Below are 26,845 nucleotides of genomic sequence, written 5' to 3'. Positions count from 1 at the left end.
CCATCTTCGTATATGTTCACAATAATGGAAAAAAACTGTTGCACTTGTTTAATCAAACCAGGCACTTTAAACAAATCTCGCCGCTTGAAGCTAAAGACAGGCACAAAATAGTTGACCTCTGTGCAAGCTTTTGAAAATACATACGAACTTTCAGATTTGGTGGCATTTGTGCAGTTGAATTCAGAACAATCTAAAATTGTGATTTTGGATTGTGGACTATACGCTACTGAAAGGATTCTTATGGCTTCAAATCATCTCACCCGCAGACTTCCTCTTCCAATGCGTATAGGGATGTTCTACTCAGGGCCTGTTTAATCTGACATTTGCTCAAGGTAAGACTTGCTCTTTCTCTCGTGAATCTCAGGACACAAACTCCCGGTTATTGGCTGAAAAGGGGTGTTGAGGCAGCTGTGTATAAAAATCTTCACTGTTTAATTAATAATCTGGTTGGAAAATGTAACCCATATGGCCTTCACTCATATCAATCCCACCTTTAAAACAATCAGGTGCATCACAAAGAATGGCATCAATGGTTTTGTCATTGTGGCCCAGACATGAAGGACACATCACACCTAGAATTAGTCTAGGAGACATGTTTTCTATAGTTTGTGGTTTATCTCTGAAGTTTCTTGTCGCTCGTAGTGTTCACAGGAGAAGTCTAACACTTACTTATAATCAGCAGACCTACCCTCAAATTACTTTTTCATTCTACAAGGGGTCACAAGCTCACTACACAGCAGTTCCTTAAGTTCACTGCAAAAATTACCCAACTGTTTCAAATTTCCTTAAGTTCAGCAAGGTCACTACACAACACATCAATCACCAGCCCATTACTTTTTATTTCAAACGTGCTTTACTTCAAAGAGACAGCTGCAGTATCAAGTTACATAAGCACACACTAAACAACATGAGAACATCCGGACAGGATGTCCTTAAAAGGTCAAACACTCTGACACAGGAAAATCAATCACTTTTTGACATCAACCGTCTACTATACTCTCTCTGCAATCCTAGCTAAGCACACCATAGGAGTTCCCATAGTATACAGACACTTCGGTATACACAAAATGTAATGTGAACAGGGGAGTTAAGCAATGGCACTATGTTAAGGAATGTACATATTTGCATATGATTTGTTCTTAGACCATCTATTATATTCTTAATAGCCAACTAGCTTAACTGAAATATATTATTTTATCATTCTTGTATTACTAAATTCTATACATATCTAATATGTTTTATTTTTTTAGCAATCTCAGGCTAGGCAATAGGCTCCTCTAGTAAAGTCACAGTGAAAGTAACCTTTAAGGCAAAGAACACCAAATTCACCTCAGACTACAGTAATAAGCTGTTGGGTCATCTCATCACCAAATGCCATTCTCTGTGCTCTTACATACAGTAGGGACCGTCTTGTTCCCTGTGCATATTCAAAAGTTAACTTCTGTATATGGAGGAGCTACACTTTTCTGTGCCGTAAAAAACAATTCATATGATGTACTTTACTGTCCATGTCCTCTATTCAACCTTCCTATTCTTTCTCGCTTGTGTTCCTATTGCCCAGTCGCAAATCAACCACTAAACCCAACACACTCATCTTGATGCCCACTTGAAGAGCTGATCGAACTGAATACCCTTGTAGGCAACATGGTAGAAATGTCAACCCCACCTATTCTGCCTCTCTGATCTGCCTCACTGATCCAGCCTTGCTTCATAATGTGACAGTAAGGTGTTAGAGCGCTGTGTCCTCGGACCCAAACAGTTTAGTAGCGATGGCCTTGCAGTCAGTGAGGGGAGCTTTCCCGTCGAAGTCTGCAGGCAGGATGTCAGCGTCAAAATCATTCAGGTAGCCATCCAACTCATCACCGTGAACAAAGACCTGCCAAGAGGAGGAGCCACAGACCAAAATTAGAGGAGAGGAAAAGGTAGGTGCACAATATGTTCATAATTAACCATTTCAGAGACATGGTTGAATACCAAAATTTCAGACACTGAGTAAAAAATCCAGGGTTACATATTATCTAGAATTGATAGGTGCACTTGAGGTGGGGCAGTAGCAACCTATATCCTCAATTAATTACTTTCTATGAAGATTTCACTAGAGATTATCCCTTTCGATATTGAAGGTTTATTTATTAAAATAACTACAAGAGAAAAAGTCATTGATGATTGTTTACATTTAGTAGACTCCATAAACAATATCATCACCACTGTTAATTCAATGTATTGGTCAAATATATGTATAATCTTAAGTGAATTTAATAAGAATTGCCTCGATAAATCCTTTGCTCTGGTACAGACTGAAATTTAGGTTGGATGGGGAGCGTCGCTGCACAGCTATTTTCAGGGCTCTCCAGAGATGTTCGATCGGGTTCAATTCCAGGCTCTGGCTGGGCCACTCAAGAACATTCAGAGACTTGTCCCGAAGCCAATCCTGCGTTGCTTTGGCAGTGTGCTTGGGGTCATTGTCCTGTTGGAAGATGAACCTTGGCCCCAGTCTGAGGTCCTGAGTAATCTGGAGCAAGTTTTCATCAAGGGTCTCTTTGGCCATAATGACCATCGTTATGTTTGGAGGAAAAAGGGGGAGGCTTGCAAGCCGAGGAACACCATCCCAACCGGAAAGCACAGGGGTGGCAGAATCATGTTGTGGGGGTGCCTTGCTGCAGGAGGGACTGGTGCACTTCACTAAATAGATGGCATCATGAGGTAGGATAATTATGTGGATATATTGAAGCAACATCTCAAGACATCAGTCAGGAAGTTAAAGCTTGTTTGCAAATGGGTCTTCCAAATGGACAATGACCCCAAGCATACTTCCAAAGTTGTGGCAAAATGGCTTAAGGACAACAAAGTCAAGGTATTGGAGTGGCCATCACAATGCCCTGACCTCAGAAATTGCAGCCCAAATAAATGCTTCATAGAGTTCAAGAAACAGACATGTCAACATCAACTGTTCAGAGGAGACTGTGTGAAACAGGCCTTCATGGTCGAATTGCTGCAAAGAATCCACTAATAAAGGACACCAATGAGAAAAGATACTTGCATGGGCCAAGGAACACGAGCAATGGACATTAGACCGGTGGAAATGTGTCCTTTGGTCTGGAGTCGAAATTGGATATTTCTGGTTCCAACCGCCGTGTCTTTGTGAGATGCGGTGTGGGTGAACGGGTAATCTCCGCATGTGTATTTCCTACCATAAAGCATGGATGAGGAGGTGTTATGGTGTAGGGGTGCTTTGCTGGTGACACTGTCTGTGATTTATTTAGAATTCAAGGCACACTTAACCAGCATGGCTACCACAGCACTCTGCAGCGATACGCCATCCCATCTGGTTTGGGCTTAAAGGGACTATAATTAGTTTTTCAACATGACAATGACCCAACACACCTCCAGGCTGTGTAATGGCTATTTGACCATGAAGGAGAGTGATGGAATGCTGCATCAGATGACCTGGCCTTCACAATCCCCCGACCTCAACCAAATTGAGATGTTTTGGGATGAGTTGGACCGCAGAGTGAAGGAAAAGCAGCCAACAAGTGCTCAGCATATGTGGGAACTCCTTCAAGACTGTTGGAAAACACCAAGAGTGTGCAAAGCTGTCAAGGCAAAGGGTGGCTTTTTGAAGAAACTCAAATCTAAAATATATTTAGATTGTTTAACACTTTCTTGATGTTAAACAAATCAAAATATTTCATAGTAGTTTCATAGTTTTGATGTCGTCACTATTATTCTAAAATGTAGAAAATAGTAAAAAAATAAATAAAAACCCTTGAATGAGTAGGTGTTTTAAAACTTTTGACCGGTAGTGTGTGTGTGTGTATATACATATATGTATACACAGTATAATATATGTATACACAGTATAATATATATATGTACACATTTTCATGGATTATGTTTTAAATGCTCATAGAAGTGCGGTAAATGTGTACATTTTCCTGTTTCAAATATATTTTGTTAAAAACAAGCAGTTCAGTTACTCTGCCCCTCAGTTGCTGCCAGCAGCAGCTGCATGCAGAGGCCGTGTGAAACATTGCCTCAATGACATGGCAGGATTTCATAGCATAAATTTTAACAGCACAAAGTAAATGGACCGTCCTGCGGCATTCAAATACGTATCAATTCAGCCAGAACTTCTGGGTCTGCTCTAGTCTCCCAATGAGTTGCTTGTGCCATGCGGCTTACTTCTACAAGTGAGACTAGATCTGCTCTATTAGGTACAGATGGCCCTAAAGCAAACAGTTAATTGTAAATAAATGATCATAACAGTCATGGGAGCATGTGCACCTAATAAACCACCCAACTATAATCGAACAAGAGTTGAAGGACAGAGGAATACACTAGCTAGAACCTTCTCATCGCGGATCTGGTAGGACAAAAAAGCATGGACAATTTGATTGTTTCCCCCCATGTTGTTCATCAGGTTCTATTGTAGGTCAAAGGGCGACGTGTGGACTAAAACAGCATAAAACCTTGTGTATCACAAATAATGATCCAATTAAATTAGCCAGCTACAGTAATTTTGAGAAACATTGAAGATTTTTTGGTCTAAGTAGTTATCTACCTTTGATAAGCAGCTAGCTATATTTAACAGCTATAGCTAGCTGGTAGCTTGCTAGCTAGGTAGCTCCCATGCCAATTTCAAGTCTTCCTAAACTAATATCTGACTAACTTGGAAATATGAAGTTATTTCAGAATTAAAGTTAATAACTGGTTAGAGCATCATCCTTTGTGACATGTTAGCTAGCTATCCCGACTTAGATAATGGGTTTTCACTTTTGCATGCTTGTTGCATTCTCCCTGGTGAACTCGTGGGTTAGTGACATCAGCTGGCAGCTCGTTCTAAATAATATAATTTCATCTGTTCAAAACAGTGGCAGCATGTGAAGCAGTGATCATTCAGTTTTTTGCATACAAAAGTGAAATAGCTGTATTTATGTTGTTATCAAATGCACAAATCACTTTATATATATTCTCAAAGAAACTACCGGTAGTTAGAAAACTTGTATTAATTTTCCCCATGCTGCTTTGTTGACAACTCCAACCACCTCGCGCATCTGGTATTCATCCAATTAGCGGCCGCCACTGATTGGTACCAATTTCTTTTTAAATGCATCAACTTAGGTTTTCCTTACTATATACACGGAAATGTAAGTATACATGACTCACACTACTTCTTTTGACAACAGCAGCAATTACAAATTCCACAGGTACATCATGAGATTGGAGTAAGATCTTTCAGATACAAAGGCCCAACTGACTGGAATAATTTACCTATAGAAATCAGGGCATTAAATCACACAGTGAATTTAAGGAAGCCCTTTTTCAAATGTTTAACTATTAGAAACATCACCATGTAATATGTATACACTTTGTTTTATTAGTTGTATTAATAGTTGTAGCAGTATTTATTTTTTGTTGTTGCTGACAATGTTTTTTTATTATTATTATTTCATTGTTGTTTTTATTATTATTATTATTCTGTATGGAACTACAGAAAAACTATTACGCCAAATACATTGTTTATGTTCCCTAATGCTGACATCTTGTGGTATCTAAGCTACAGTGCACAAACCTTGCCAAACAAGAGAATGGATGAGGCTGAAAGAGAAACAGGTAGCCAAGCAGTTAATAGCATTGAGCCAGTAACTGAAAGGTTGCTGGTTCGAATCCTCGAGCCAACAAGGTGAAAAATATGTCGATGTGCTCTTTAGCAAAGCATAACCCTAATTGCTCCTGTAAGTTGCTCTGGATAAGTGTTTGCTAAAATAAAAAATAAAAACAGACTGGCACATGGGTTGCTGCCCTTCTCCCTCCTTTTACCCTTCTGCCATTCTCCTTTTCCTCCATCTCATCCTCTTCCACTATCCCTTTGCACCTCTATTTATACCCTCCACCTCCCCCACCTCTTCCTCCTCCTTACCCTCTCCAGCAGCTTGCTCTTCATGAATGGTTTGACCACGTTGTAAGTGGTGGTGAAGTACCAGGGCTGGTGGGTCACATGGATTGCCTTGAAACGGGCCGGGAACGAGTCCTGCAGTGCACACAACAGAGACCAACACAGGCTCAGACTCAACTCAACTCAGACTCACGTAGGCAATATGCACATTTAGCACATCTAAAGAGACATTCCAATAAGGATCCTAAAGCACATAATACAAATATTATCGGGGATCATACTGAGTGGTCTTCATTTTTTGTTAGTGGGAAGTGGGACAGCTAGGCTGATCACGTACTGCACATTGGACTGTCTGGTCTGATCAGATCTGAGTAGTTCCTAGATGGTAATTTTAGAATGGACGAATGCTAGTGATGGCCCTAATCAGACCAGTGGCTTTGCCTTGTTCAGTAGGCATTCATTATTATAATTGTTTTAATGTACTGAAACCGATAGGCACTACTTGAACGATAACACTTTACTTGACACCCAGTGTCATAACATGTCATAATAGCTGACGGAACTTGTCATAACCTGTCATATGGTGATAACACTGTCATGACCCATATATTTACACGTGTTGTGACATATATATTGCATTATTTTATGTATGGTTATGACACCTACATAAGAATGTCAAAACCCACATTTATTCAAATCGGTTTTTTTCCCTACCAAGAAGTTCCCTTTTGTTTAAACGTTTGTTTCTTAAATCCTTTGTTGTTGTTCTTTACAGTCAGTTTTTTTCATCACATTTTTAATAACTAGTAGAAAATACACTTTATGACAGCAACAGAGCATTGGGGTAGGTTCATGTCTGACGTCCATGTGTGCGCAATTACGATAATTTAATATGGTCATCAACAAAAAAACATACTTTTGACCCAAAGGCTATGGTGTAATGGAACGTTTTGCCTTGTGTGGTAGGTTTTGTCGGTTTTGACACTTATGTGGGTGTCATATGTCACAAAAGGTCTAAATATATGTGTAAGGACAGTGTTATTACCATATTATAAAAGGTTATGAGACGTTATGTCTGCTGTTATGACATATTATGACATGGTTATCGCCAAGTAAAGTGTTACCACTTGAACTGTCCCATTAAAAATGCCCATTTTCGTTTTTTGTTGCGAAATGTCTTTCTACATTGTGCCTTGCTGAACAGCACCTAGAACTAACAATCTGTAGGTATAACTATTTTCTGTGTGAGGCTGCCTCTAAGTCTGATATTGTCTATTGATTTGTGTGTGTTGCTGCTCTGACCTGCATCATGTCCACCATCTTCTTGAGCTCAGTGGGTTTGATGCCAGAGGCGTGCTGCATGGTGAAGCCCTTAAAGTTCTCAATCAGTACAAAACCATTGATCTGGGTCTCCTCATTCTCCAACAACTTCTCCAGGATCACACAGTATGCTCGCAGGGTCTATTACAGAGGGGTAGAGAGAGTGGGGGAAAAGGGAGAAAGGAGAGAGAAATTCATAAGGCTGATTGTCTCATGAGTCTCTAATATGGTGCCGACAGACATGGCAGCTCTGCTTCTAGCTCCTAAGCAACTTTGCAGTATTTTGTTTTTTTGTGTTTTATTTCTTACATGATCTATTATCTTTTTCTTACATCTTACATTTTGTGTTATTACATACAGGCAGAAATAACTTTTGGATATCAGAAGTAACTCGGCAGTAACTCAACAGCATGACAATCAGGAATAAGACTTTCCCGGATTTGATTATTTGGTAGTACCCCCCTTGGCAATTCAACTTATCCCAGAGGCTACTCCAAGACACCACCGGTGGAGAAGAGGCATTCAGAGTGGACTTCTAGTCCGACTCAGGAGGCGTGCACACCATCCACTGCTTCTGAGTATATTACTTGCTAATGTTCAGTCTCTGGACAATAAAGTAGACGAGCTCAGGGCGAAGATCTCCTTTCAAACAGACAGGGACTGTAACATACTGATTCACGGAATCATGGCTCTCTCAGTACATCGCACAGACGGGAATAAAGAACTCTCCAGCAAGAAGAAGGGCGGTGGTGTATGTTTCATGATTAACCACTCGTGGTGTGATTGTGATAACGTACAGAAACTCAAGCCCTTTTGTCCACCGACCGAGAATACCTCAATCAAATGCAGACCGTATAACCTCCCAAGAGAATTATCTTCGGGTTATAGTGACAACCGTGTATATTCCCCCTCACGCCGATACCATGATGGCCCTCAAGGAACTACACTGGACTTTCTGCAAACTCTAAACCACAGATCCTGAGGCCGCATTTATTGTAGCTGGGGATTTTAATAAAGCAAATTTGAGGAAAATGCTACTGAAGTTACTCGCCCTGGTAAAACACTCAACCATTTCTACTCCCCCTTTCAAAATGCCTACAAGGCCCTCCCCGGCCCTCCCGTCGGCAAATCAGATTACCACTCCATTTTGCTCCTCCCTTCCTATAGGCAGAAACTCTAACTGGAAGTACCCATGCTAGGTTCTATTCAACACTGGTCTGACCAATCGGAATCCATGCTTCAAGATCATTTTGATCTTGCAGGCTGGGATATGTTCCAGGTAGCCTCTGAGAATAACACTGACGTATACACAGATACAGTGACTGAGTTCATCAGGAAGTGTTTAGGGGATGTTGTTCCCACTGTAACTATTAAAACCTACCCAAACCAGAAACCATGGATAGATGGCAGCATTCGCGCAAAACTGAAAGTGCGTTTAACCATGGCCAGGTGACGGAGAATATGGTCGAATACAAACAAACAGTGTAGTTATTCCCTCCGTAAGGCAATCAAACAGGCAAAACGTCAGTGCAGAGACAAAGTGGAGTCACAATTCAACGGCTCAGACACAAGATGTATGTGGCAGGGTCTACAGACAATCAAGGATTACAAAGGGAAAACCAGCCACGTCACGGACACCGACATCTTGCTCCCGTACAAGCTAAACACCTTCTCCCACTTTGAGCATAACACATTGCCACAGACGCGGCCCGCTCCCAAGGACTGTGGGCTCTCATTCTCTGTGGCCGATGTGAGTAAGACATTTAGGCGTGTTAACCCTAGCAAGGGTGCCGGCCCAGACAGCATCCCTAGCCGCATCCTCAGAGCATGTGCAGACCAGCTGGCTGGAGAGTTTATGGACATATTCAATCTCCCTATCCCAGTCTACTGTCCTCACTTGCTTCAATATGTCCATCTTTGTTCCTGTACCCAAGAAGGCAAAGGTAACTGAACTAAATGACCAATTGCCCCATCGCACTCACTTCTGCCATCATGAAATGCTTTAAAAGGCTAGTTAAGGATCATATTGCCTCTACCTTACCTGACACCCTAGACCAACTTCAATTTGCTTACCGCCCCAATAGATCCACAGACGATGCAATCGCCATCGCACTGCCCTATCCCATCTGGACAAGAGGAATACCTACGTGAGAATGCTGTTCATTGACGACAGCTCAGCCTTCAACACCATAGTACCCTCCAATCTCATCATTAAGCTCGGGGCCTTGGGTCTGAACCCCGCCCTGTGCAACTGGGTCCTGAACTTCGTGACGGGCCTCCCCCAGGTGGTGAAGGTAGGAAACAACACCTCCAATTCGCTGATCCTCAACACAGGGGCCCACAAGGGTGCGTGCTCAGCCCACTCTTGTACTCCCTGTTCAGCCATGACGAACGCATCACCAGGGGCACACTGCCTGCCCTCCAGGACACCTACAGCACCCAATGTCTCAGGAAGGCCAAAAAGATCATCAAGGACATCAACCACCTAAGCCACAGCCTGTTCACCCTGCTATAATCGAGAAGGCAATGTCAGTACAGGTGCGTCAAAGCTGGGGCCGAGAGCTACTAACGCAAGGCCATCAGACAGTTAAATAGCCATCCCTAGCTGGTTTACCACTCAGTTACAAAACCCTACATCTTATAGGCTCCTTCCTTATATGCTTCCCTTGGGCTCCCGAGTGGCGCAGCAGTCTAAGGCACTGCATCTCAGTGGTACAATCCAGGCTGTATCACATCCGGCTGTGGCCGGGGTAGGCCATAATTGTAAATAATAATTAGTTCTTAACTGACTTGCCTAGTTAAATAAAAATATGTATATACATGGAATCACTTTAATAATTTTTACATACTGCTTTACTCATCTCATATGTATATACTGTATTCTATTCTACTGTATTTTAGTCAATGCCACTCCAACATTGCTCGTCCTAATATTTATATATTTCTTAATTACATTATTTTACTTTTAGATTTGTGTGTGTTGTTGTGAATTGTTAGATACTACTACACTGTTGTAGCTAGAAACACAAGCATTTCGCTACACCTGCAATAACATCTGCTAAGAAATGTGTATGCGACGAATAGAATTTGATTTGATGTTTGTCCTAAGAGAAACTGCAGTGTGCTAAATTAAGTAGCTCATTGCTTTTGGCTTTCAGTTTGAGAGGTAAGCTTTCCTGGTAGTCCAGATCTTCTTTAACACCTCTCTCAGGCCCAAAGTATGAACTCTTTATGATTGTCCTCATTGGTGGTAGTCTGAGTGACAGCCTGTTTGTATAGTCCCTGGGTAGCCCACCTCGATGGTGCTGGGGACTTGAGGACAACATTGGCTACACAGAACATACAGAACCAGTCTGCTCTTTGGGTTTGGATGAAGATTACAAAAATTCAGCAAACTTTCCTAAAGTTCTCAGGATTTTCAGAAATCCTAGTTGGAGGATTCCCTCCAATTGGGATTTCTAAAATAAAAACAAAAAAAATGAAAGTTTCTGGAATTTTGCAGCAGTAGATTGTATACTCTACCTCATCGAAGGTGACCTCCTCCAGGTCCCAGTTCTCGATGTTGAAGAGGAGCACTACACGGCCGTACTTGTCCCTGCTGGGCAGGACCACAGGGTAGCCTGCCTCAATGGTGCTGCGGACTGCCTCGGGGGTTAGGTTCTCAAACAGCTCAGGGTAGTCCCTCCTAAAGCGCACATAACCTGTGCAGAAACAGCCACAGATATGAAATCAATGAGGTTCCTCTTGAAGAGCACATATTAACATTGCCCGAACAACACCAATGTAGCCAGTTCCCAGATCTGTTTGGGCTTGTCTACTCCATTGGTGTCAGTTTGAAGCCAGTTTGAAGCCAGTTTGAAGTGACAGAGGAATTTAGGCAACACAAAGTTGACTTACATTGTATACAACAGACTGGCACCAATGAGGTCAATCCTAAATAGTTCATACATTAACCTTAGTGAATACATTAACCTGACTGAAAACCCCAGCAGAATGGGGTCAATGATTTAACTACTCCTAACACCCGCAAATTCAGTTGAATGAAGTCCCTTCATTCAGTACAGTTCATAAGGCTGACACCCCTACTTGGCTGTTTAAACCTGTCTGAAAAGATTCTATACTACACTGTGTATACAAAACAGTAAGAACACCTGCTTTTTCCATGTCATAGACTGACCAGGTGAATGCTATCATCCCTTATTGATGTCACTTGTTAAATCCACTTCGATCAGTGTAGATGAACGGGAGGAGACAGGTTAAAGAAGGATTTTTAAGCCTTGAGACAATTAAGACAAGGATTGTGTATGTGTGCCATTCAGAGGGTGAATGGGCAAGACAAAATATTTAAGTGCTTTTTAATGGTAGTAGGGGCCAGGTGCACTGGTTTGTGTCAACGGCAACTGCAATGCTGCTGGGTTTTTCATGCTCAACAGTTTCCCGTGTGTCAAGAGTGGTCCATCATCCAAAGGACATCCAGACAACTTGAGGCTGTTCTGAGGGCAAAAGGGGGTATTTCTTTGTCAAAAAACATAGTGTATTTCTTTGTCAAAAAACATAATCTGAGTTGCATGCGCTCCTTCCATTGCCTTCCCTGTAGACAGAATAAAAAAAGGGTTGGGTGGATTACTTGAAAAATGTACTAGCCTATCTGTAAGCCTACTAAGATATTTATTAATAAATAAAAACGTGCACATATTCAATAGCCTAGAACAAACTAAGAAACCGAAAGAAAAGTGTTTAACTTTAATAATTCATTTTCTTTCAATTTGCTCTAGAATCTAATTGTCAATAATACAACTAGGCCTACAATATTTATTTGAAAAGTAGACTCAAACAGCATATGTTGAATAGGAATTGCCTTTAGCAAGACACTGTGGTTTGTTCTGGCCGATCCCCTCGAACTTGTCAGCAGCACACCGAATCTCCCCAGACTCCATCAAGGAAAGATTCATTATAATCAATCTGAAGACTTGACACCTGATTGGCCATCAACAGGACAATTAGTCAATATCCCTAAATTGATGTTGCTCATCTGCTATTGTCTGCATGATTTTTAAAGCAGCTTATTGTAAGATTTAACAAAGAAAGCAAAGATGTTTCGAAAAGGCATTCATTTTTCTTTCATTTAATTGAGTCTTATGATGGAAGCCTGGAGGTTTTTATTCTAGGCATGAAGATATTTCAACATCATGTCTAGATGATAAAAGGCTACACTGATATCTTGTGCTTGGCTGTCAAATGTATAGGTGTCCACGTAATATTTAAATTGACCTCCCTCCTAATGAAAAGGCAGCCCATCCTGCTGACGTGAGTTGCTGAACAGCGCACTTGCACTTGAGATGCATTCATGGATGAGAAAGTAAACTTGCCATTTCCAAAAAGTTTGATGTAGTCCATTCATGTAAAATATGTGTGGAGTACTTGGTTTTAAGAATCAATTTATCAAATCAGTTGTTGTTTTCTTGCTCTAACTGCAAACAGCACCTGTCAAACTATAATGTCTCGGAAAACCGCACAAACCATATAGGCTGTTATCATAGGATCTTGGAGTTTGCCAACAAACTGAAGTTTATTCTGTCTGGAATTGTTACTCTCTGCCATGTAAAAATTGCGATTGAAATAGGCTAATAAGAAAGCTGATCATTTTGCATGTGACATGATGGAGAGAGCCCAATAATAGGTTCCGATACAGTCCCTTTAATCATAGGCTATTGGTACTTTGTGGCTCTAAAATCACAATATTTGCATTTCTATACAAATAGTATTTTTTTTTACCAATGTCGGCCTGTTACCAGATCCAAATATTTTCGCATGAACTGTATTATCACAGAGTTTCTAAACCCAGAGGCACAACATCGCTCGACTTATAGGAACGCTTGCGAAACAGACCAGGGCGGGGTTTGGGGTTTGGGAAGTCAGAGAAAAAAGTCCAACATGATTTCTTAGTTGTTCATTTTCTCGAAATCGAATGGCACAACCTAAGCCAACGTCTTAAGTAACTGAACATGTTATTACTTCAACCTTGTGAAATGTTACAAACGGACACGTTTTCATTTTCATAAAAAAGAATAAATATAAAACAAAAAATATCAAACTTTATATCGAAGGAGTGCCCTTTGATTTGACGGTAAAGCCTCGACTGCCACCTCTATAATATATTATTAAAAAGGTTCAAAATGTAACCCCTCCCATCACAAAAATGTTCCGTTTTGAACCTTTACACAGGGGTTCCTCAAATACCTTTTTCAGAGGGCTTCCCCAAGGAACCTTTTTGAACTAGAAAGGTTCCGCCGGTGTGGCAACCCAAAAGGTTCTTTCAGGCACCTTTACATCTAAATGTGTAAAGTGCATGGAGGGCGAGTGTGCTGTGGGCTCTGTATACAGAGTTCGACCCTCGCTGATGCATTTGACTCAACTAAAAGCAGGGTACGCTCCACCACTAGTATTTAGGACAGTTTGCAATTGTAAACATTTGTCGCTGTGCTTTCACATGGTGAGCAAAGACAATAACACCAGTGTTTCTCTGCTTCTCTCCTGCCCTAGCCCCTTCATACTGCAGAACCAATTAACCTCACGGTGTGTGTGTGCCTCGCCAATCCCTTTATACTGGACCACCAATTAACCCCAGAAACAAGTGCATTCCTCTTTCACATTGAACCCACAATGAAAGAATGTGTTTGTTACATAATCATAGTATAATGCAACAAAAGTTACAACTATTTCACTTCCTTAACCCAGTCCACTGTAAGAGACATGTTTATTTGCATGTATCTCCGTAGCATGTTTATAGCCAGGTGTGTGTGTGTGTGTGCACGTCTGTGTGTGTGCGTGAAAGAGAGGAAGAGGGATGAAAGCACAGCCTGTCTCTGTTCCCAGCAAAACATTGGATGCGTATCGGCTTAACAGACTTTCTGCCCTATTTGTGTATAAAAAAGCTCCTTTGTCCGGGAGACTTTGAAAACAACTAAGTCTACAATTAATTAACAGCCGTCTCTCTGTCCTAGTGATGAACAGGATTCAGAGACTCAAGACAGTGCAAAAAATATATATTTGGCCCTAAATTACTCAATCTTTTGCACAACGTTTATGGCAGAGAAAACATGGGAGACCAGAGGTACAGTATGCTGTGTTTGGACAGAGAGATGTTAATCTGAACAGGGGCATTCAGACAGGATGGATGAAGATGATGACAACACTTCATATGATGTCTTCCCAATATTCTTCTCTACAATTCTTTGATTCATTTACTGATAATTTACCACACCTTGAATTAATGGATGGATGGGTTGGTAAGTGAGTGGATGGATGATGGGAGGGAGAGATTCACAGATAGATGTGGGTGGGTGGATGGATGGCATTTTTTCCTTTGAAGCTCCCACACCAGACAATTTTTGTGCTTGAGGCCTCCATTATTTGCCAAATAATGATCAAGTCAGACAGGCCCACTGGGCTGAAAATGGACCAGCCCAATTGGCCAATTCACTCCTGATGGATGGATTTAGCTAGTCTGATCTTTCCGGCCAATGAGAAAAGGAGCATAATGCAGAAAACATGTATCCCTTAGAAATATACAAGCTATCCAGAACCTAAAAGGGTTCTTCGGGCTGTTCCCATAGGAGGACCCTTTGAACAACCATTTTTGGTTCCAGGTAGGACTCTTTCCACAGAGGGTTCTACATGGAACCCAAAAGGGTTCTACGTGGAACCAAAAAAGGTTTTCCTATGGGGACAGCCGAATAACCCTTTTGGAACCCTTTTTTCTGAGAGTGTACACAGAGTACTCAACCTCTCTACCTCTTACGCAGTTTTTCCAGAAATCCTGATTGGAAGATTCCAGAATCAGGAAGAAATCAGCAGAATATCGTCCAGTATTAATGGAAAACTTGAGAATTTTGTGAAAGTTACTGATATTTTTGCAACTCTACACCTACTATAGCCTCTCCCACTCACCCTTCAGGAGCTCGTGGGCTCTGGCAACGTCAAACTTGCGGGCTCTGATGAAGCGGAGCAGCAGGGAGTCGGGTTTGTCCCCGAAGCGCTCCTGCACCGTCTTAGCCAGGTCATCCCCATCTCCCGCCTTTTCTTTCATCATGGCCCTAAGCTCCTTCAGAGATGACACTCGACTTTCCTCCGTCTCATTGAGTTCATCCTTCGCCTGGAAGAGACACGAGTGAATCTCATTTGGAAGGAATAGACGCGACTCTTGCTCAGGATGTTTTCACATATCGTCCTCTTTAAAAGAACCGATCTCAGTCCTCTTTAAAGTGAACTCTGGGGTAAAAAAAGCTAAAGAACTCAGTTCTCTTTGTTATCACACTGCCCTCTCCATTGAATGAGGACTCTCTTGAAAGCTTACTTCACCCATTTTGTGGTCTGAGTCCTCTTTACATTTATGTTGCTATGTTAAGGAAGGAACCAAGATCTTTTTCCAAAATTCACTTTATGCTCTCTGGGTTTTTACGAAGTGCAGGACAAGCGATTCCGTGTTATCGGACAGCTACAGTGGGGCAAAAAAGTATTTAGTCAGCCACCAATTGTGCAAGTTCTCCCATTTAAAAAAGATGAGAGAGGCCTGTAATTTTCATCATAGGTACACTTCAACTATGACAGACAAAATGAGAAAAAAAAATCCAGAAAATCACATTGTAGGATTTTTAATGAATTTATTTGCAAATTATTGTGGAAAATAAGTATTTGGTCACCTACAAACATGCATGATTTCTGGCTCTCACAGACCTGTAACTTCTTCTTTAAGATGCTCCTCTGTCCTCCACTCGTTACCTGTATTAATGGCACCTGTTTGAACTTGTTATCATTATAAAAGACACCTGTCCACAACCTCAGTCACACTCCAAACTCCACTATGGCCAAGACCAAAGAGCTGTCAAAGGACACCAGAAACAAAATTGTAGACCTGCACCAGGCTGGGAAGACTGAATCTGCAATAGGTAAGCAGCTTGGTTTGAAGAAATCAACTGTGGGAGCAATTATTAGGAAATGGAAGACATACAAGACCACTGATAATCTCCCTCGATCTGGGGCTCCACGCAAGATCTCACCCCGTGGGGTCAAAATGATGCCAAGAACGATGAGCAAAAATCCCAGAACCACACGGGGGGACCTAGTGAATGACCTGCAGAGAGCTGGGACCAAAGTAACAAAGCCTACCATCAGTAACACACTACGCCGCCAGGGACTCAAATCCTGCAGTGCCAGACGTGTCCCCCTGCTTAAGCCAGTACATGTCCAGGCCCATCTGAAGTTTGCTAGAGAGCATTTGGATGATCCAGAAGAAGATTGGGAGAATGTCATATGGTCAGATGAAACCAAAATATAACTTTTTGGTAAAAACTCAACTCGTCATGCTTGGAGGACAAAGAATGCTGAGTTGCATCCAAAGAACACCATACCTACTGTGAAGCATGGGGGTGGAAACATCATGCTTTGGGGCTGTTTTTCTGCAAAGGGACCAGGACGACCAGGAAAGAATGAATGGGGCCATGTATTGTGAGATTTTGTGTGAAAACCTCCTTCCATCAGCAAGGGCATTGAAGATGAAACGTGGCTGGGTCTTTCAGCATGACAAGCATCCCAAACACACCGCCCGGGCAACGAAGGAGTGGTTCGTAAGAAGCATTTCAAGGTCCTGGAGTGGCCTAGCCAGTCTCCAGATCTCAACCCCATAGAAAATCTTTGGAGGGAGTTGAAAGTCTGTGTTGCCCAGCAACAGCCCCAAAACATCACTGCTCTAGAGGAGATCTGCAAGGAGGAATGGGCCAAAATACCAGCAACAGTGTGTGAAAACCTTGTGAAGACTTACAGAAAACGTTTGACCTCTGTCATTGCCAACAAAGGGTATATAACAAAGTATTGAGATAAATAAGTATTTGGTCAATAACAAAAGTTTTCTACCATAATTTGCAAATAAATTCATAAAAAATCCTACAATATAATTTTCTAGGATTTTTTTTCTCATTTTGTCTGTCATAGTTGAAGTGTACCTATGATGAAAATGACAGGCCTCTCTCATCTTTTTAAGTGGAAGAACGTGCACAATTGGTAGCTGACTAAATACTTTTTCGCCCCACTGTATATATACCTACTTTCATTTTGGAAGCTAATAGATTGCATTTAGTCAAAAGATTAAACATAATAATTATAATCACAAGGTAATATTAACATGTAAATATTATTGGTAACAGAATAAATAGCAGAAGAATAACTGCAGATTTAATAATAATGTAATTGAAAATTGTACACCCAATGTAGGCTACTGCTCCTTTAAGAGCTAAGATTGATTTTGTACCCTCTGTTGTGATTTTCTCACACTACTGAAAGCCCACAATTGAATAAACAGCTTATGAAGCTCTTAGCCTATAGATCACATATTGCAAACTAAAATCTGAAAATTGTGTCAGTAATTTCTGTGCATCCTTGACAATCACTAACCAGTACTTAAAAACAGCACTTTTTTTGTGAACCTGCTCATCATCTACTCTCTTTTGTGGCACCAACGTGATGGGTTATGGAAGGAGAAACAGTGTCGCTTTAGCCTAGTGTGTGGTGCAGGAATAATGCCAAGCAATCCCGGAGAGCTTTGTGTTCACATTGCCCGAAAAAACTGCCGAATTCAAGCAAACCAACTCAGACCACCTCTTTTATTCGCTTCGTGGGCTCTTTTGAGAGATCTAAGTTACTTTGCAGAATTCACACTGCACAAAAAATTAAGAGAACTGCACTGAGTTCACAAAAAATGTCTGAAATGGACTGAAAGTGTGAAAGCACCCTCAATTGGCAAGAAAAAAGATGACAGTGTCCTTACTGACAGAGAGATAAGACTTTTAGCTGTAATTGTTTCGGCATTCAACAATTCTATATTGCTGCCTTAGCGAGACATAACCTGTCACCAACCACAATCACGGGTAATGATAGTGCTAACATTGATTACATACACTCAGTGGCCAGTTTATTAGGTACACCACGCCGTTCGTGAAAATGGTTCACTCCTACAGACTGAGTCATGTGGCCGTGGCTTGCTATATAAAGCAGGCAGCGACTTTGAGAGTGGTATATTTGTCGGTGCCAGGCACGCTGGTTCCAGTATCTCAGAAATGGCCAGCCTCCTGGGCTTTTCACGCATGACAGTGTCTAGGGTTTAACGAGACTGGTGCGACAAACAAAAAATATCCAGTCTGCGGCAGTCCTGTGGGTGAAAACAGCTCATTGATGAGAGAGGTCGAAGGAGAATGGCAAGAATCTTGCAAGCTAAGAGGCGGGCCACAAACAGGCAAATAAGGGTGTAGTATAACAGTGGTGTGTACAATGACATCTCGGAACGCACAACTCATCGGTCCTTGTCACAGATGGGCTATTGCAATATGCAACCACACCGGCTTCTACTCCTTTCAGCTAAAAACAAGATGAAACGGCTTTAGTGGGCATGAGATCACCAACACTGGACAATTGAGGAGTGGAAAAACGTCGCCTGGTCCGACAAATCCTGGTTTCTGTAGCATCATGGCAGAGTCAGGATTTGGCGTCTGCAGCATGAGTTTATGGCCCCATCCTGCCTAGTTTCAATGGTACAGAGTGGTGCCGGTGGTGTAATGGTGTGGGGAATGTTTTCCTGGCACACGTTAGATCCCTTGATACCAATTGAGCAATGTCTCCATGCCCCAAAAAATTCAGACTGTTCTGGAGGCAAAGGGGTGTCCGACGCGGTATTAGACCTAATAAAAACTGGCAATACATAATTTTTTATAATACATATTTTATAAGGATTTAAAATGTCATAAACAACAAGGATTTAAGGTGTTATAGTTAGTACCTTCTGTATTGTGTGTACAGGCAGTTTGGGACAGGGTCCAAACACAGGCCCGTGGTCCTTCACAGTCAGATGCTCCAGCTTGGACCTCATGGCCTGCTCCTCCTCCGACACCATACGGAACGTTCCGGTCTAGACAGATGGACACAATCAGGGTTTCACTGATAGAAGAACCTGTTTGAATTCCTTCATTCCTTTCCTCCGTCCTTATTACCTCCCTTCCTTGTGTAATCATTGATCCAACATGATTTAAAAATCGGTGAAAGTAACATTATTGAATCTTTGCTGTTGTATTTTGGTGGCCATATTTGAATACTTAAAAATGCTTCATTTCTTTACTTAATTCATGGAAAGGTAATTGGAATGGGAAACCTCACCCTGTAAGAGAGTGTTTGGGCTCAGTTCTTTTTCAATTCATGTCAATACAGGGTGAATCTCAATGTCTACGGACAAACTGCAGGTGCAGACAAAAACATTTGAGAAATTCACATCAGCAGATACAAACAAACATTCAAGCGAAGACACAAACACATACACACAAATCCCCCTGCACTACATCCCAGGGACAGACCACAAATAATCCAGACCAGTGAGTGAATGGAGTGTTTAATCTGCCTCACATGATTACAGGGAAGGTATTATGTTTTAGGGAAGACCCAGATGCAGACAGTGTCGAAGTAACAGGGGGCAGGCAAAACGACAGGTCAAGGGCAGAGAGAGGTCAGGAGACAAAGGGCTGTGAGACATGGGTTTGACTTTGACACATGAAAAGTGGGATGTATACGGAGGGTACGGGGCAGCAGCAGAGGGGCTAATGACCTTAGAGATGGGCAAAGAGCCAATAACAATTTGCTTTACTCCACCTGAAGGGGCAAATCCCGGGTGGACAGCCATACCTTCTGCCCGAGACGATACTGGGGAGCCGGGGTCCGGTGGCGGTCCGCTTGTCGTCGATACCTAGAGTCTACCGGGCTCTCTACCGGGATCTCTTCCAGGTACGACGACAGCAGCGGACAAACATCTGGACCGAAGTTATGCCAACCTCTTCCTTCTGGAAGAGGGAATGCTCAAAGGGCAAGAGACCCGTGGTAGAGCAAGGAAGGGATGACCCAATGAGTGTGCAGATGGCCTTCCAGAACCGGGACGAGAACTGAGGACCCCGGTCGGAGACCATGTCCGGCAGATGTTCTGCACCATGAGCTGGGCTGTCTCTTTGGCAGATGGTTTGGGGAGAGGAATGAAGTGGGTGGCTTTGGAAAACCAGTCCACTACTGTCAAGATGGTGGAGGAAGACCTGTGACAAAGTCCAGGGATGTGTGAGACTAGGGATGGTAAGGGACTGGCAGTGGTTGAAGAAGACCAGCCGGAGCTAGCCGAGGAGTCTTGTTCTGCGCACAGACCGGACAGGCTGTGACAAACGCAGGGACGTCCGGGACAATGGTAGGCCACCAAAAGTGTCGTCACACAAAGGCCAGGGTCCGATGGGAGCCCGGGTGGCAGGCAAGCCTGGAGGAGTGGGCCTACTCCAGGACCCGAGGAGCAGACAGCATCAGGCACAAACATCCGGTTACCCCCCCCGGGGTTCGATCGTGGTTGAGGGAGAAGTTGAACAGAACGGCATGCACTCTCAGGGTCAGGGCAGGCAGAGGTCAATTAAGTGTGGTGAGACAAGGTACAGGACGACAGGCAGGCTCAGGGTCAGGGCAGGCAGAATGGTCTAAACCCAGAAAACAGGAACTAGAAACAAACAGGAGCAAGGGGAACACCTCTGGTAGGCTTGACAAACAAAATGCACTGGCAACAGACAAACAGAGAAGACAGGTATAAATACACAGAGGATAATGAGGAGAGATGGGAGACACCTTGTGGGGGTGGAGACAAGACAAAGACAGGTGAAACAGATCAGGGTATGACAGAGGGCTGTTAAAGCCACCTCTTAGATTAGGAGTAGCCCATGCCAGATCCTGCATATTTTACAACAACAGAGTTAACGAACAACGTACAGTGACATTCATTTGTACCCCGAAAGGGGGAGGATATACAAACACGTCTGGTGCCCAAATTGATGACTTATGTCGCGCAGCTGAGAGTCGAGTGTAGAGGAACGGATTCAGTTCAGTCAATCGTCCTGATGAGACCTTCCCAGCTAGCTAGTTTATGGTTGTGGCTTGAAACTTCAGCGAGAATTTGAAACTTGCCTGCCGAAGTTGGGACTTGGGAAAGTGTTCAGAATCATTCCATTTTTATCAGATACATTTGTTGTTTTTTTTTACAAAAAAGTAGACATAGTTGTACATTTTCAGTGAAAATCAATACTATGAACGTGCTTTAGCCATTATCCTGGCCTGATATTGGCTCCAGGTGAAGGACACGGCGTCCCGTGTTGTGTGGCCGGCTTGCAGCGCAAACTCTCCCCAATTACCTTTATTTAACTAGGCAAGTCAGTTAAGAACAAATTCTTATTTACAATGACCGCCTACCCCGGCCAAACTCTAATGACACTGGGCCAATTGTGCACCGCCCTATGGGACTCCCAATCACGGGCGATTGTGATACAGCCTGGAATCGAACTAGGGTCTGTAGCACTGAAATGCATTGCCTTAGACCACTGCGCCACTCGGGAGCCCAAGACTATATTATGGTAACATCCAGATGTTTACTACCAATATTACAAGTTATTTCTCAAAATTGGCCACTTTAGCTACCACTCTAGACATTTGGCACAGGTGCCCGGTGGGAAGCAACTGCTGTCCAGTGGGAAACAACTCTTGTTGGCAACCCAAACACCTCGATACAACACCGTTGCACTGGTTAAGCCAGAAGTAGACTGCCACTCTAGCTATAAAAGCCTTTAGAATAGTTCACTAGTTGGCTAAAGTATAAACAGACTGGCATCCAGGCTTGTAACCTTTTGAATAGTTACTAAATCAACTTACAGCAGCCATTGTCACAGGGTCTTGCAGCAGTTTCACTGACGCTGAAAAGAAAAGAGTTGGAACAGAGAATACATTGGCTTACTCTCCAGAACACTTGAATTACTGTGCTCCCAGAAAACCCATCTAATCATTTTTTTGTTGTTCAATACAACAATCGTAGATCAGCACTCCTACTCTGAGAAGCTTGATACATTCGGCCCCTTTCACATGAAAACAACAGTAAAGTTAAGTGCTGAAAGGAAGAAAGATCCTGGGGTAAGATAATCCTATTTCATGCATCTTCTCTTAACTACAGGGCTACAATGAGGAGGCACTGGGAACACCACTCTGAATCAGAAAATGTTTTCCAATCAGTTCTGTAATCTGCCATGTATTTATACATACAAAATACGTGTAATAAAAACTGTATTATTGACATATTACCATGTATTTATACATACAAAATACGTGTAATACAAACTGTATTATTGACATATTACCATGTATTTATACATACAAAATACGTGTAATACAAACTGTATTATTGACATATTACCATGTATTTATACATACAAAATACGTGTAATACAAACTGTATTATTGACATATTACCATGTATTTATACATACAAAATACGTGTAATACAAACTGTATTATTGACATATTACCATGTATTTATACATACAACATACGTGTAATACAAACTGTATTATTGACATATTACCATGTATTTTTGACATTTTTTTCACATTGCATTACAAACGTGGTGGTCAAAGCTCTCTGGAAAAAAAACTGAAAATGATGCATCACTGAAGCATCTGACTATAAGAAAAGATTTAGTAAAGTAAAGCTACTTCCTCTATCATCCACATAACAAAGACATAACACAGCACTTAACATAACACAATTTTAAGAAGAGAGCACATCACTGTGTGCATTACAGCTAGATTTGCATTTGACTTTTCTTAAAACTCAAATATTGGGCACACTTTTTTATTTTAACATACAGTATCCAGACAAGTTTGGACACACCTACCCATTCAAGGATTTTTCTTTATTTTTACTATTTTCTACATTGTAGAATAATAGTGAAGACATCAAAACTAGGAAATAACACATATGGAATCATGTAGTAACCAAAAAAGTTAAATCCAAATATATTTTATGTTTGAGATTCTTCAAAGTAGCCACCCTTTGCCTTGATGGCAGCTTTTCGCATCACTCCAGCATCACTACAAACAGAATCAGACCTAAACGCCTGTCTTTTGAAACAGTGAAACAAGCTCTTCACAACTTTTTAGATTGTATCATCATCATAACCACGAAGTCAACACAACACATGTTTCATCTGAACACTCTTAGAAAAAAGGGTTCCAAAAGGGTTCTGTGGCTGTCCCCATAGGATAACCCTTTTTGGTTCCAAGTAGAACCCTTTTGGTTGCAGGTAGAACTCTTTCGGGTTCCATGTAGAACCCTCTGTGGAAAGGGCTCCACATGGAACCCAAAGAGGTTCTACCTACAACTAAAAGGGGTCATTCAAAGGGTTCTCCAATGGGGACAGCCAAATAACCGTGTTTGGTTTTTCTAAGAGTGAACAAATAAAAAGAGACCATTTAAAGTTCTTTACAGACACAGCCAGGAAGTAAACCAAAGCAACCTCTATGAATGTGTTTTAGCAAGCGATTTGTACACTCCTAGAAAAAAAGGTTTTTATCCTGAACTTTAAATAGTACTTCAGTTGACCCCATAGGATACATATTTTCTGTTCCAGGTAGAACCCTTCGGGTTGTATGTAGAACACTTTCCACAGAGGGTTCTATATGGAACCCAAAAGGATTATCCCGTGGGGGCAGCTGAAGAACCCTTTTTCTGACTGTACTGTATAACCTATGCAGGTACCAGCAGCACACTAAATAAAGTGTATTGTCTCTTTTCTCCTGAACAGAGACAGTACAAGCCTTACCTTGGGGATGGGGGTCCGGTTGCTGCACAGGCAGGGATGGAGTGAGTAAGAAAATGAGCGAGAGAGACCGGGTGGTAGAGGATAAGGCATGTCGGAGTGAGAGAGGAGTGATTGGATTAACCTGTCACACTACATTACTGTGACATAATGAGAGCGAGAGAGCGAGAGAGAGCGAGAGACTCCTGAGTTCTTCCGCAAAAGAAAATAGAATTAGAGTTGGATAAATGTCGATCAACTAGAATTTTTTCACAAGGACTTATACAGGATACTAACCTCAACATTAAAACCTTCAATCCAAATCAAACTTCCATACCTAAAACCTTAGTTTTGAACACAATTACCGGAATGGACTATTACTACCAACAACTATTAAGACAAAACGTTTAACAAACCAAAACCTGCAGAAGAAACATGCAGAACCTAGAGATACCATCCAACATAAAATTGAGTGAGAAATGTTCAGTCTGAACCTACTTCTGAAGCAAAAATGTAACAGAATAATCCTTAGGTAATTTTGTTATATAAATCTAAATAAATGTATACTGCACTACAGTACCAAGCTGCTAGGACAGAACCGACCTGGAGGTACCTTCAATTAGCACTGAAGTGTGAAGTCAGATGTGTGAAAACTCTTGAGCCAAAACAATGTCAGGAGAGTTTCACAGCGCCCCCCCCCCCCCCCCCCCCCCCAAATGCAGAGGCCTTTGAACCCCAAATGGCTTATCCCTGTCCAGAGGTCATTACAATACAATACTCCATGGATATTAAAAATAACACTGCAAGGAATAAGTAAGGGAAATAAAATAAGTTCCTCAAGGACAATCCAGAGACACTATTTGCTGACTGCTGCAAGGAGAACGTAAGCAACTTAATGTTCCACACGGACCATCTCCTGGCATGCCACAGTGCTATAAGAGCACACAACCCCTATGTCAAGAGAGAGGGTATTGGCCCAGGGTGGTAACTTAGAATCTTAACTTCAGTCATTGAGTTTTACATAACTGTTGTTGGGACTTGCACCTACTGTATGCAAACAACCTCTGTCAAAGTGTACAAGTCTGGGACAATAATGGTGCAGGGCATCCTCATGCAGTTCCAGCAGGGCTTTTAAAGGATCAAAGAGAGAGCCCAGCAGGAAAAGGTCTCTGTGATGACTCCCCCATCCTGACTGAGTCTGATCACACCTCTTCAAACTGTCCTGCAGATGAGGATTGCGAGACTGTGCCTCATAACCTAATGTATACCTGGCCCACCAATCCACCCTGGACTTGAACATCCTTCATGACCAGGTCCACCTCTACAAGGCAGCAATCCCAACTTTTGACAGGACCCTGAAGGACGTCATCCTAGCCCCAGCACCTCACACAGGAGCAACAGAGCAATGGATACCCCCCCCCCCCCCCAACCAGCTAAGACCACCCCAAGCAAACCCTGGCCACACCCTATATAGGCCCCCCCATATCAGACCTATGCCCCTTCTGCAAAGCCCATGCCCCCGCCCCTGCGGCAAGGACGTCAACATGACAGCAGGACATATGCCCGTGCCGTGAGCAGAGCAACAGGCCTAACCCCCACTATTACACCCCCCAAGCCCCATCCTGCGACCTTACAGGTATGTATATCAAATGCTCAACATGCTCTGCTCACAGCTACTGTGATGGCCCGGGCCTACACCACACAAAAACAACACTAGACACTATGGAACACAAAGCTTTTACTATCTCATCCTGGAATATACAAGGTCTGAGGTCATCTGCCTTGGGCCTAAAGAGAAGGAATCTAGACTTAAAAGAAATTTATAATACAGACATTGTCATCCTACAAGAAACATGGTATAAAGGAGACTGACCCACTGGTTGCCCTCTATGTTACTGGTAGTCCCATCCACCAAACTACCAGGTGTGAATCAAGGAAGATTCTCAGGGGGTATGCTAATTTGGTATAGAGCAGACCAAACACATTATTAAAATTAGTCAAAACGGGAACATTTTACATCTGGCTAAAAAATAAGGAAACTCTCTCAACATTGAAAAATGTCCTCATGTGTGCTACATGTATCCCCCCAATAGAATCCCCATACTTTAACGATGACAGCTTCTCCATCCTAGAGGGGGAGATCAACAATTTCCAGGCTCTCTAGTCTGTGGCGATCTAAATGCCAGAACTGGACAAGAACCTGACACCCTCCGCACACAGGGGGACAAAGACCTACCTGGAGGTGACAGCATTCCCTCCCCCATATGCACTCCTAGACACAACACAACCAACAAAAACGGGTCACAACTCCTGCAGCTCTGTCTGACGCTGGGTATGTACATAATCAATAGTAGGCATCGAGGGGCGTCGAGGGGATTCCTACGGTAGGTACACCTATAGCTCATCTCTTGGCAGTCGTACTGTAGACTACTATAGCACAGACCTCAACCCATGGTCTCTTAGAGCATTCACAGTCAGTCCACTGACACCCCTATGAGATCTCAGCAAAATCACATTACTTGACCAGAGCTAAGCTCAATCATGAGGCATCAAAGCCAAAGGAACTGAATAATATTAAGAAATGCAATAGTTGTGAGCAAAATAGTGTGGAAATCTACCCCCCAAAATTAGACAACAACAAATTCCTTCTAGACAATTTCCTAGACAAAAATGTTTTACTGTAATAGTGAAGGTGGAAATTTGTCAGTAGAAAACTTAAACAGCATATTTGACCTCTCAGCTTCCCTATCAAATCAAAAAATTGCAAGCAGACAACCTAAGAAAATTAACAATGACAAATTGTTTGATAAAGAATGCAAAAACTGAAGAAAGAAATTGAGAAACCTATCCAACCAAAAACATAGAGACCCAGAAAACCCGAACCTTCCTTCACTATGGTGAATCACTAAAACAATACAGAAATACACTAAGTAACAAGAAGGAACAGCACA

At 42.2% G+C, this 26,845-nt stretch overlaps 1 protein-coding gene across 1 annotated transcript; it reads right to left on the bottom strand.

Annotated features, from left to right (window-relative positions):
* Positions 1–819: 819 nt before the first annotated feature.
* Positions 820–24,528, bottom strand: rlbp1a (retinaldehyde binding protein 1a). Its single transcript, XM_021585711.3, has 8 exons — positions 23,919–24,528; positions 21,977–22,017; positions 19,044–19,172; positions 15,167–15,371; positions 10,739–10,917; positions 7,199–7,357; positions 5,921–6,031; positions 820–1,876 (listed from the first exon to the last, which is right to left on the bottom strand). The coding sequence occupies exons 2-8, from the start codon at positions 21,983–21,985 to the stop codon at positions 1,730–1,732; spliced, it is 939 nt and encodes a 312-aa protein (XP_021441386.1). The 5' UTR covers positions 21,986–22,017; positions 23,919–24,528; the 3' UTR covers positions 820–1,729.
* Positions 24,529–26,845: the final 2,317 nt, after the last annotated feature.

The sequence above is a fragment of the Oncorhynchus mykiss genome, chromosome 26, assembly GCF_057628025.1.
Source record: "Oncorhynchus mykiss isolate SJ-2025 chromosome 26, ASM5762802v1, whole genome shotgun sequence".
Classification (NCBI taxonomy): Eukaryota; Metazoa; Chordata; class Actinopteri; order Salmoniformes; family Salmonidae; genus Oncorhynchus; species Oncorhynchus mykiss.
The sequence above is the reverse complement of the archived record's forward strand: the minus strand, read 5'-3'. Positions and strand labels throughout refer to the sequence as shown.

What these genes read in the sequence shown, in the direction of transcription:
- rlbp1a (XM_021585711.3), bottom strand. An exon ending in AGCCCACGAGCTCCTGAAGG is followed by an intron (nt 10,918 to 15,166) that starts GTGAGTGGGAGA and finishes GTTTCTGCACAG; the next exon opens with GTTATGTGCGCTTTAGGAGG. An exon ending in AGAGCAAGCTGCTGGAGAGG is followed by an intron (nt 1,877 to 5,920) that starts GTAAGGAGGAGG and finishes TCCTCTTGGCAG; the next exon opens with GTCTTTGTTCACGGTGATGA.